Raw genomic sequence first — 13,078 nt, forward strand, 5'->3', positions numbered from 1 at the left:
CCGCAGCCCCGCCCGCCCCGCCGGGCCCGCCCCCGCAGGCCACGCCCCCGCAACAGGCCACGCCCCCCGCGCGGCCTCTCTGAAGCGGCCCCGCCCGCCCCGAGGAGGCCCCCAGCGGGGAGGCTGCGCCGCGGCCTCGCTTCCGGGCGGCCTCGCTTCCGGGCGGCCCCGCCCCGCCGCTGCCCCGGCTCCTCCGGGTCTCCTCCCTCGGGCCCGCGGGGGCCGGGCCGGGGGCCGGGCCAGGGGCCGGGCAAGTCCCAGCCTCCCCGGGCCTGGAAGGGGCGCAGATAAGGAGCCGCCGTGCCCAGCTGGCAGCGCCCGGGAGGCCGCACGGCCCCCTTCCCCCGGGCCGGGCCCCCAGCCCCGGAGGAGGCCCCGCACCCGCCCGTGGGCACGATGCCCGGGGCCCGGGGCCCACCATCGCCGCCGCCACCCCGGCCTGCCCCTTTCCCAATGACCCAGTTTTCATTTCGGCATGTCCGACCCCACTTTGGGCCTTTGTAAGGTCCCCGAAGTCCTCACCAGGGAGCCGATTAGCGGTTACCAAAAGGAGCTATTAAAACCTGGTGGTTTCTTTATTCTAAATCCTCGGTCCAAAATTCTAATATAATTGATAAACGTGGCCAAAATTCAGAAAGGGGCAGTATCTTGTGAAAGGAAAGGCCAAGGCACTTCCAAACCATTTACTAAAAAAAAGTATCCAAAATGTTTAGACAAGAGCCTTCCTTGCAGCCTTTTTTTTTGGGGGGGGGGGGGCCTGTCCTTCCTACAGCAGCACACACTGATTAGTTTAAATTTGGGCTCTGCTTTGGATAGCCTAGACTTGATTATCTTACACCAGTTTTATTACACTCTCCTCCCCGGCGGACACAGAGGAATCACTGCACCAGGCCCAGCCCAGGTTCCTCAGGCCTCGGCTGTCATCTTTCCTACCTTTCCTGGACCAGCAGGCCACTAGTCATTTCTGTCCACAGTGTGACACCACACTTATTCCCACATTCTGTACAATATCTACAGTTAGTGGGTCGCTGTCCCTGCATAATAGCTGCAATTTAAACCCTGAAGTATTCAAGGAGCTGAAATCGGGGAAGGAGGGAAAAAACAGGGCAATTCAAGAAATATTTTGTATATATAATAAAATATTTTGAAATTGCTTTGAGACAGACCTCTCTGAGCTCATTTGTTTTTGCTCCAATTTGCTTCCCAACACTACAGGAAATGGAAATGTTGTATTTTTTTGTTATTCATTCTTGTATTCAACAGAGATTGTGTAATCCAGTCTTAGTAGGCAGAGTGGTGTTAGTGATCAGGAATTGATTACATTGCAAATGAGAGAAACAACATGAACAAATGACCTTTTATTTCATTAAGAGATACAAAAGACAATTTTTTGATGCAATAAATGGAACTAGTACAGCCCAAATTCCTGGGAGTAAATAAATTCTTAACAAATGTCATGATGGTTGGCAAGGACCAGATGGCCTAAGAGGGAGAAAGCAGCTGAAAGAATCCTATTACTAATAAATAAAATGGTAATAAAAGCTACAAAGTTTCAATGTCCAAAATTCACCAGTTTTCTCTAATGTAGGAAAAAAATTGATTTAAATAAAAATTCTTTAACTCCAAAGGTTTCCTGCTTAATGTCTTGCATCAGAGATTATATTCGGTGGACAGGTAATTTTTACAATTAACACAAATGTCCCTTGCACACTTAGGACTTCACTGTGGTACCTTAGTCCAGGGTGGGACCCAAAGGAGAACAGTATCCCTTTTTCTTTCTTTTTTGTAACTTTTTCTTAAAAAGATCAGAACTTTCCAGCTTTGAAAGCTATTACTACAAATTCTAGTTTACTTTGTTTTCCAAGGAAAATGCATTCACAGGGAAAAAAAAGTAAGTCAAGATAGTCCCTAAATCATGGCAGTGGAGAATTCCCATGAGTTATTACACTTTGTCCCTTTTCTAGTTCTATGACTGAATTTTTCCTTGCCTAAATTTTCCATCTCTTGGATGTCCTGGAATGAGAAAAGTATTGAGTAACATACCTTACTCATCAATCCTGTGTCATTAATTGAGTAAAGTCCATACTAAAAAATAATTCTCTGGTATTTACAACTCCCAATAAGAATATGATACATAACTAGTGACCAATGGCTATTTCTTAATTTGCTTCAGTGGAAAAAAGACATGAGTTTCAAAATGCTCATAAAAATGGTTTCAGTGGAGGGTTTGAGTGTGCTTAAAAATGATGTTTATATGAGGTTAGAGACAGTTTTATACTTAAGGAATATTGAACCAAAGCAATAGGAAAAAATGGCCAGATTTTATTAAGTATTCTTAAATGCAGGGTTGAGTTATATATATATATATATATATATATATATATATATATATATATACACATATATATGTATATATACATATATATGTGTATATATATATATGACATGTATTATTCCCATAATAGATATCTCATCCATCCATTTTTTTTTAATCAAGGCTTGATTTTTAGGACTAAAGTCTCTTAAAAATAGGATTCATAGTTAAAGATAATGAAACAAGAACAAAGGAGAAATTGGTACAAAACTCAGCACTTGGTAATACAGTATGTCCAGCTCAGATACATTTTTGTTTTGGTTCAATTTACATTAAGGCAGGGCTATCCCTCTGCAAGGCTGCAGATGGCTCCTTATAGTGTTGTAGCTATAAGAAATATCTAAGACTTCAGATATACAGATAAGCTAGATTTTTTTTATTATTAAAAAATTCCTTTTCTTACAGCAGTCTAAAGGTTTCTGAAGCATTATATAAATCTTTAAAATACCCTATTCCCCTCATATTAATTATTAAAAAACACAAAATATATTTTTATCTGTAGGCAAGCAACCATAAAGAAATCCCTTAAGAATAGAGATAGATTAATCTATGTTAATAAGGCACCTTAAAGCAATAAACCAAAATAATGAAAGAATCTAGCTAGGATGTTTAATGTTAGATGTAAAACCATTTACTAAGTAAGTGGATGGGATAGGATGGCCTTCCTAAACTGGCCTAATCCTATGTATATTGCAGGCAGGGAGCCTGGTCCATTCAACTGGATCCTTCCACAAAAATGAACATAAATATATGTATATATATCTATATCTATACACAGATATAGATATAAAGATATATATAGATATATATATATACACAATGATGCTACTAAAACTCAGGCATCAAAACTAAGTTGTCCAAAGAGGAGTGGAATACCTAGACAAAGTTCCCCCCGCCACCCTCCCCCTAATGCTACCCTCAGAAGCTCTTTTCCCCTGGACAAAACAATGTGTCTCTCAGCTACTGCACAGAGGGAACAGAGATGGCAAAGGTCAAATGCAAACACATATACCATAGCACATGTCTTACTCAGAAGTCAAAAGACCCAATTTAGCTTCAAACTAGTCTTTTAACAATTACAATCTGAACTCTCAATTGGTTTATGCTCATACATTCTGATTTGGGCAAGGGTACATATGTACACATCCATAAAGAGTTCAAAGTTTTTCCTAATCGGTGCCAATATCATTTATCTACATACCTAAGAAGAACCTCTCCATTCACATTTCTAATTAAAGCAAGAACTCAAAGCTCAAAATATATCCAAATCACCACTGATCCTGTAACAGTCTATGGGAAAAGGTTTATAGTGGATTGAGTTTCCACTTTTTCCTTGGGTATCAAATGACAGAGAAGAAAATGAAGTAACCCCAAAGGTCAGCTGAAGCCTGAGTTATTAATTCACTGTTAGAAGGGAGTGTGACAGAAGGTTTCCCAAGTGGGAGGAGATGCATTTTGACATTGGGAGTGTCTCTGGCTCCAACGGGTGAGATGTCACCCGACGTTCCTTCCTCCCCTGGTCTTCTTGCCCTTGGCACATGTGGCCTACCATCAATCACTTCCCGTAAAACTTTTTGTTGAGCAGGAAGATCAGGAGGTTGACATTGACTTTCGCTCTATCAAACAGTTTCATGACAGCAACCCCTTCATATTGCAGCTGTAGTAGATCCTGCCCAAAAAGAAAATAAAAACTGTTGACAAAATCTTTAGAACTAGAAAGGAGGGCAACATATGGACCCAGCACAAACACACACATCTTAAAGAGGGCATGTTCACAGTGGATCTGTGATCTCTAATTCTGGCTAATTTTTGTCCACAGGGGAGTCAATCCTCTAGAGGCTGACTTCTGGGGGTTTTAACATTTCAAATCTAACAGCAATCATACAGTATATCTGTTCTTTCACAAGGTGACTGGCTCATCCTTTCCTGGATGATGATAACCCTTAGATCAAGTTGGTCATAGAACTCACTGTTAGTTTATGCTGCATCCTGCTTAGGTAAAAGGTACTACATTGAAAATGAACAAGAAATATGAAATCTGGCCAGGATACAGCTCAAAATTCCATATCAGATTAGAAATAAAACTCAGACAACCAGAACACTTGGGAAATAAGAGTATTTTGGTGAATGTAGTTTTCTAATTAATTCAGGACTTATATTTTTCATATCATCATATATTAAATAGATTTTCTTTATTTTTTGGGGGGGGGTTAAGTGACTTGTCCAAGGTGATACAGTTAGTGTTGAGTGTTTGAAGTCATATTTGAATGTTTTTTCTTAAAAAGGAATATTTGGGGGGGTGGCTAGGTGGCGCAGTGGATAAAGAACCAGCCCTAGAATCAGGAGTACCTGAGTTCAAATCCAGCCTCAGACACTTAATAATTACCTAGCTGTGTGGCCTTGAGCAAGCCACTTAACCCCATTGCCTAGCAAAAAACAAAAACAAAAAAAAAAACCTAAAAAAAGGAATATTTAATAGTTACATTTATCTATCTTTCCCCCTAGTACAGAATGTCATATTTCTCTCACTTTAATAAAATTTTATCCTAGAAAGAGGTTTCTACAATATCTTAATAATAGAACATAAAGATAAAAGAAATAAATGACCTGTAAAAGACATTAGATAACTGCTAATTTTAGAGATGGGGAAACTGAGGTGCACCAAAGCTAATAATTAGTAAGAATGTTGAACTAAAATCCCAAGTCAAAGTTCTTTCCACTGTTCTTTCTCCATGGTACCTTACTGTAAAAATATCTGGATAAAAGAAGAATTACAGTCTGAAATGGAAAACACAATGTTCAACAAAGAATATAAAGACTAGGACCAATAATGAGATCTCAACAAGATCCCCAGGTCTCTGATCCCAACTGTTTGACATTTCATGTTTTATGTTTTATGGTGAGAATGAATTTGTAAGATCTGGGCTATCCATCTTAGAACCTGAGAGGATTAAAATAATTGATTAAAGGCAGGATTCACAGAATTAAAATAAAATGGCCTCCTGCAAAATCAATTAATCTATCACCTTAACAGGGGGTAACATTTTAACTACTACTGATGATGATGGCAAAGAGACAGACTTGTCTATGATTACGTAACAAAACAGGATGTAAGATACACTATGCAAAAATCTATGGGCATTTAAGTTCCCAACTCATTTGCCCAATATAATTAGATGAGGCATGGTAAGAACAATGAATCTGCAGTAAAATGGAATCTAGTTCAAATTTCTGCTCTGAAAATACTTTTTTTACATGACCTTGGGCAAGGCATTTTCTTCATTTTTGGATGAAAGTGTTCATCTTTGAGTTGTCTTAACATTCTAAATCTTGGGAAAATCCTTTCACTCCCCTTCAGCAGTTCACATTTTACACAGGAACCTATTTGTAAAATTGCATCCTATGTATTTTAAATAATTGGAAAAGGAATGCTCAGCAAATGGTGAAAATATTTCAGAAACATGAACAAAGACAGTGAAAAGTTTCTATCACATAAGTCATGAGTACAATCAATTCAGAGACAATAGAGAGGATCTGCATTAAAAGTAATGTCTAGGAAAAAGAAAAAAAATTTTACCTACTGACTCTCCTTAGTTTAAAAAAAAAAAGATGCTAGGGATAATTAGTTACCACCATTAAATCCTGAAGGGTTTTATATAGAGACTGCCAGTGATGTAGTTAAGAGTAATATATGATGTACAAAGTACTGTTCAGGGTCACAATTAAAAGACCAATCATTTATATCAAAATTTCTTCACAGGGCAAATATGCCAAATGTACTTTTGTATTTTTTAATTTATAAACATGGCAAAATATATTTTAAAATTCAATTTTCTTCCCATGAACATCAAGATATTCCTATATTTTTACATCAGTTTATACTCTTTCCCAGAAGACATTATAAGGGAAAGTACTTCACTGGTAAGGAGAGATGCTCATATTAGTGAGAAACTGAAGTGCCCAAACATTCCCTCTATCAGTCCTTACACATACTATCCCTTACCCAGTCATACCCAACTAGAAGAACAAAAATTACCAATACCAATAATTTAAGATAATGGAAAGCTATATGGTGAATGCAAGCAGGTAAAATGTTACTCAAAATGATCTTTGTGAGGGGCAGCTAATAGGTGGCACAGTGAATAGAGCACCAGCCCTGGAGTCAGGGGTACCTGAGTTGAAATCCAGCCTCAGACACTTAATAACTGCCTAGCTGTGTGACCTTGGGCAAGCCACTTAACCCCATTGCCTTAAATAAAAAAAAAGATTTAAAAAAAAGATTTGTGTGTGAGAAATAGGGTAGGAAAGGCATTGAGGACATATAAATGATAAAATGGTCAGTTCAGTCAGGTAAGATAACAAGAGACATCAGATGGACAAGAAGAAAGTCTAAGGATGTAGTCAGATGGTTAATCCATAGAGAAAATGAATTAGACTTGCAAAGGATCAGAAGGCAGAAAGAGTTCCTGATATAAGGGGAAAAGACTGCATACCTGACAAAGGACTGGTCTGGGGAAATCAGGAAGAAAGGAGGGTTTGAATCTTGACAAATTCAGACACAGTAATGTCCTCCAATATTGATTAGCTATGACCTTGGATAAATCATTTAACCTCTTAGCCTTAGTTTCTTCATTTATAAAATGGGGATAATGATACCTAATAATATCTCTCTCAGAACTGTTTCAAGGACAAAAATGAGAAAACAAGCATAAAACATTCTGTAAACTTTAAAACATTACATCAATTATTACTCTATTACCCATAAAAAAAAAGAAATCACAGATTCAAATTCCACACTTCTTTTATGGAAATCTAAGGGAAAAGAAAGTCCTTATTCACTTCCATATTATCTCCTGCATTAGAATCTAAGCATCTTATAGGCAAAGGTTGACTTTTGCCTCCCTTTGTATCCTTTTCCTTACCCAAGTGTGTGACACAAGGGAGGTGGCTCATAAATGTTGGATAACTGACAGAACCACATAGGCTCATAGCCTTTGAGATCTTTTATCTACTTTATCCCCTTATTTCACAGAAACAAAAGTTGTAGCCTTAGAGATCAGAGCCAAGATGAGATCACATCAGTCCTCCTGCTTCTGGCAAGGCTCTGCTCTGCCAAAGGAGGCTTGGCCTCATGTAGTGACCAGGAAAGTCCATGGAGTAGGCCCCTAGCCCTAATCCCAGAGTGGTTAAGTGAGTTGTACCCAGCACTTGGGCTCAGAGGAACCTGCCCGTTCAGATTCTACCTCAGCTATCGATCGACTGAGTCCCTGAGGAATCACATCACCTCTCAATCTTAGTTTCCTCCTCTGTAAAATGGGGATAACCACAGCAGCTCCCTCAGCAAGGCAGGGCTCAAATGAGACCAAAGAAAGCCCTTTACAAACCTGAAAGCACTAGGTCAATGCTAAGCAGCTGTTATTGTTTTTTGTTCCTTTCCTTTTAGAGCTCTCATCTACTCTCAAAGCTTCTACATGATCTCAGGTTCCATGCTTAGATAAACACTAGCACACAATTTCCAATAAGAAGGCCCCATTAAGCCTCTGAAAAGAATTTTCTCAAAAGTTTATTTTTCTGCTTCTTTAGAGGAAAAGTAGGACAATGGAAGGAGCAATGACTAGCCACTCCAAAGGCCCAGTTCTACCACATACTAATTGTGAGATATTGGTTATGTTGCTTCACCTCTGCATCTTAATTTCCTTGTCTCTTAAATCAAAGGACAGTACTTGCAGTGAACCTCAGAGTTATTGTGACAATTAAAAGAAATACTCTATGTGAAAGTGCTTTGTAGTCATCAAAAGCATGCCATCAATATGAACTACTGTTATTATTTAAGTGACTATCTCCACTGTAGGGCCCTCTAATGAAAAAACACTCACCTGATAATGTAACATGAAAGTCTCCATCTGAACTCCCATGAATTTGGCTTTCACTTCAAAATCTCCAACTTCCTCTGTTGGGCTGATTTCAAATATCACATTTTTGAACCTGTTTAAAAAACAATAAATTACCAAGAGGCCACAGCTTGCATGTCATGAAAAGAAGGGGATGGGGCGGGGGGGGGGGGGGGGGGGGGGGAAGCCTGTGAAATGAGGAAATTGGTTAGAGTCCATGAGCAGGAAGGCAAGGATGTAGTGAATTATCTAGCACCTTATTTTAAGCCAATGAAACTGTAAATATATACTTTGGAACTTAAATAGAAGATGGGATGCTATCCCCAAACTAGCATCCCTGCTTTACTCATGCAGGAAAAATCAAAGAACCCACCAAGATGGTTATCAAGAAAGTCTTTAGACTATTAGTAAGTAAAGCAGTGTCTACCTGCCATGCAGCAGGGAAGATGGGCAACAATAAAAATATTGGGCTACAATTAACAACGGAAGGTAAGAAGGCAGTCCACATGGTAGGGGGAGAAAGGGGAGCCAAGAGGAGGGTTGGGTTGATCAGAGAAGCATAAGGCCTGGGCACAAAGGAGTGAACACTGTCTTTGGACATCATGCTGGGAAAATTCTTAAAAGACAAAATGTCTTCATTTCAAAGGACTGCAAGCCAACTACTAAACCAAGAATTACTGTGGAAAAAGAGGAAGGCTGATGTTGCATCACAACAGAGATGGACCCAGTCAGGCCCGACCCTGAAAATAGCTTTGTGTAGTGCTGAGACACTTGGGCTGGAAGTCAGGAACGCAGCAACCTCTCTTATTTGTGGCAAAGTGGAGATCCAGAGAGAGCACCCAAAAGATCTTGGATCCAAAACAGATGCCATGACAGTCTAGGAAACGCAAGTACTTTAATCATACCTCAAATTCCTTCCAACCATAAATCTATTATCCTAACTAGGTCACTGGCACCCCAGGCCTTACTCAGCACCTACAGACCCTAACATGAAACATAATTCTAACAATCCTAAATATTGAGTTTCCAAGCCTACAAAATATTATAAATAATCTATTAGAAGGAAAGGGAATGACAACTGAGGTAGGCACACTGGCAAAAAAAAAAAAAGATAAGAAAGAATATTATTTTAAATGTATAAAATTTGGGGGATATATGTATGTATATTTTTATATACACACAAATATACATATACATACACACACACACACATATAAACCTATACACAGAGTCAACTAAAATTTGCCATGTACTTAAACATATGGGAAAAAGTTTTGGCGTCCTGGAACCAAAAGTATGAGAACTAATAATTAAATACTCCCTCTATTCTTTCCCCTGAGAGATTTCACCATGGGTTCAATTGTCACTGTTGACTCTCAAATCTATACTTAATAGACATGTAATAAATCTATGTATATTAGCCCCAATCAGTTTCTCCAAATGCCTACCAGATATCCCTGACTAGTATTTCATCTTCACCATATGCAAAATGGCGGTCATTATTTCTCCTCTAAGCTCATCCATCCTTCAAATTGCCCTCTCTGTTGGAAGGATCACTACCTTTGTAATCCCTCTAGCTCATAATTTTGGATTTATCCTCAATTCAGTTCCCCCTTACTAACCTCTGTCTTCTGTCCATAATCAATCAGTTGCCAACTTTGCTTGGTCAAACCACATTGCTCTCTTCAAAAATATTCAGAGGTACCCTATTGATTCTGGGATAAATTATAAATTTGCATCAAAAACCCATCTGGCTTTAATCTAACTTTTGACAGCCCCCTTTTTTCACATTATTCCCCTTCATGAACTCAACTCCAGTCGATGAGTTTATAAGTTATCTCAACATGACATCTGTCTTTATATACTTGTGTAGGCCATCTCCTGTATCGATAATCAACGCCCTCTTCATCTCCACAATTCAGAATCCTTTTCTTCCTTCCAGGCTTGGGGTCACTTCCTCCACTAAGTTTTTTCTGACCACTTCCTCTAACCCCAAGCAAGAAGTGATATCTCCATCCTGGAATCTTCTTAAAGTATGTTGGTTGGACCTCTCCTTTGCTGTCACCCTCTCCCTCTCCCCGGGGTACATGTGTACACCTCCATGCATATTATAGCCATACTGCTCCCTGTCAGCATATAAATTTCCTGAGAGTAGAGACTATTATCATTGTTATCTTCCTCATATCCTTAGTGTCATCTAGACAATAGGTGCTTAATAAGCATGTGTTGAATTAAAGAGACCACAAAGTCTTATAGCTATTTATTATAAAACTACAATATGAGATATGTATATGCTCATGTGTATAAGGAGAAGAGGAGGAGGAAGCGGGGAAGAAGATGAAGACAGGGAGGGAGAGAGGAGAGAGGGAGAGGACTCCTGATGAGTCTCCTGAAAGAGAGAAAAGACTATTCAATGTTCATATTCATATACCTGAATCATCAAAAAGTGGTCAAACTGCATTCAGTAGTTTGATTAAGGCATAGGAGTGTGTCACAGATTTGGGAAAGATGTCTACTTCAAGCATATTACATTCTGATATTCAAAAATAGTAAATTCTTGATTTTGGGGAAAACTGCCTAGCCAAAATAACTCCTTCCCAGAGGGTTGCAATAGATGAAGTCCTAGACTTGGGATTCAGGAACAAATTCCATTTCTGGGTCTCAAATGAGCATTAATATATGTAAAGCACTGCAGACTTTAAAGCCCAATATGAGTTATTATTGTCATTACAAACTTATAAGCAAGGACACCTAGCACAATCTCATATTTCATTAGTGTATACAATTCAAAACAGATTATCCAGAATGTATGGAAGATATTCCTAGTATCCATTCTTGTTCTAATTGTTCTAATCACAAGAGAAACTTAAAAAATATGTGTGAATGAAGAATAAATAGGAGAAAAATATCCTTCTAAGAAATGCGCTGCTTCCTTGTAATCCTCTTCCTTTGGCCATGAAAATATTGGGTGTCAACAACAGGTATTCCTTCTCACCTGCCAGATTTTCAGAATGCTAAGCTTTCATTTGTGTGTTCTACCACATTCCCTGGTGCCATCTAGTGCCAGTTTTATAAGAGACCAGCCTCCAGTTTCCTAAAGAGCATAGCATAGAACCAGAATTGAGCTAACAGAACCAGTTGAGTGGGGTATGACATTTGATCTTTGTGTACTCAAGGATAGCTTTTCTTTGAAAGTAAAATGCATCAAGTGTCCCTAAATGGGGGGTCTGCCTCAACTTGGAGACTTCAAACAGGAAGCCCTATGGTAAGAGGAGAATCTAGAAGACAATACAAGTAGATCCTTCCCTCCCTCCTAGAGACTAGATCAAAGGAATAATGCAGAATAATACAAGGGCTACATTTGCTGCCCTCGTTATAGCTTAGGGAATGGTGGTCCTCTCATTTAAGAACAATGAGCAGTGTGGTGTAGAAACCACGGAAGTCATCCCTTCAGTATCGTCTCCCTAAGCTACTCTGGACATAACATGTGACCTCTAGCCACCTAACTAGGAGGAAAAATACCTAACTGGAGGAAAAATACAATCAGAAAATTGGTTTTTCAGTGTAACTGACCCACAACTTTAAAACCCACAGAACTGAAGGCTTGTTCTTAGTGGCTATAAAAAACTATATAAACCTGAAGTGCTTAAGGCTGCCTCCCTGAGTTCAAATAACTGCCTAAAAGGAGTTGAGCCAGAATAATGATTCTAAAAGACAACTTTCATCACCTGCTACCTGGAATGGCCTTCAGGAACCTTTTCACAAAGGCAGGCAAAAATTAAGATAATACAATCAACACTGCCCATTAATGCGGGGGGGGGGGGGGGGGGGGGGCAGGGGGAACGGAAATGACCACTGCCTAGGTCCAGGAGTAGAGAAAGCAAAGTACTTAATCCAATTCCTGGGCCAAGAAGACCTGAATGCCAGACATCCTCCTTTGTGACTAGGGAAAAGATCTGTTCAAATAACATACAAAGCAGGCCCATTGGCCACATGCCCTTGGCAGTGAATGGCATGCTGGATCTAGCGTTCATGTCCAGCCTTGGACAGTCACTAGCTCTGGGACCTTGGCTAGGGCACTGTGCTTCTGGCTGCCTCTGTTTCCCCAAGTGTAAAAGCTTAGGGCCTGATATTTGTAGGTGCTTTGTGAGTGCCCATCCCCCCCCCCAAACAAACTGCAGGCATACACACAAAGACATCTGGGATCCCCGCCCCGAGGACAGCCAGGCCCCCAGGCAGAAGTTTCTGGCACCAGGATCTCAGCCCCAAGTCCAGGCCCTTGATTCCAGCTTTCAGTGAAGTGATGCCTCTTCTCCCTCTCCTGGCGCTGGCTCTCAGGGATGCCCTATAAGCCAGGTCTCTCTGCACTGTGTCACCTCTCATTCAGGACACCCCCACACAGGTCTGTTTGGCTATATCATGTAGACATGGATCTACATATACATATGTACACAACTCACAGCCCTTGATCACTAACAACTTCATGTACATGAACTCTCTCTCTCTTCCAATAGAATGTAACTGAGGGATTAGTACAAAGAGTGTCTCCTCTGTTTATCACATCCTTGAGGCCAAGGACAAACCTAGCATTCAATCAAGGTCAAACAGACAAAGGGATTACTTCCAGAGGCCAATAACTCAAGCTGCTAGCCTCTGTTTGAGGGTGGGCCAGCAAGTGCAGAGAACACTGGGCCTGGAGTCAGGAAGACTACTGTTCCCAAGTTCAAATCCAGCCTCAGATACTCACTAGCTGTGTGACCCTGAACAAGTCACTTCACCCTGTGTGCCTCAGTTTCCTCCCTGTATATTGAGG

General features: G+C 40.1%; 1 protein-coding gene across 1 annotated transcript in view; it reads right to left on the reverse strand.

The window, feature by feature from the left end:
* Window positions 1-1,334: 1,334 nt before the first annotated feature.
* Window positions 1,335-13,078, reverse strand: part of IQGAP1 (IQ motif containing GTPase activating protein 1) — a 123,286-nt gene continuing 111,542 nt past the window's right edge. The window contains exons 37-38 of the mRNA XM_074232604.1: window positions 8,251-8,359; window positions 1,335-4,043 (exon numbers count right to left, since the gene is read on the reverse strand). Coding sequence (XP_074088705.1) covers window positions 3,930-4,043; window positions 8,251-8,359 — 223 coding nt within the window. The 3' untranslated portion in view covers window positions 1,335-3,929. The remainder of the gene's footprint in view (window positions 4,044-8,250; window positions 8,360-13,078) is intronic.

The sequence above is a fragment of the Macrotis lagotis genome, chromosome 4 (assembly GCF_037893015.1).
Source record: "Macrotis lagotis isolate mMagLag1 chromosome 4, bilby.v1.9.chrom.fasta, whole genome shotgun sequence".
NCBI lineage: Eukaryota > Metazoa > Chordata > Mammalia > Peramelemorphia > Peramelidae > Macrotis > Macrotis lagotis.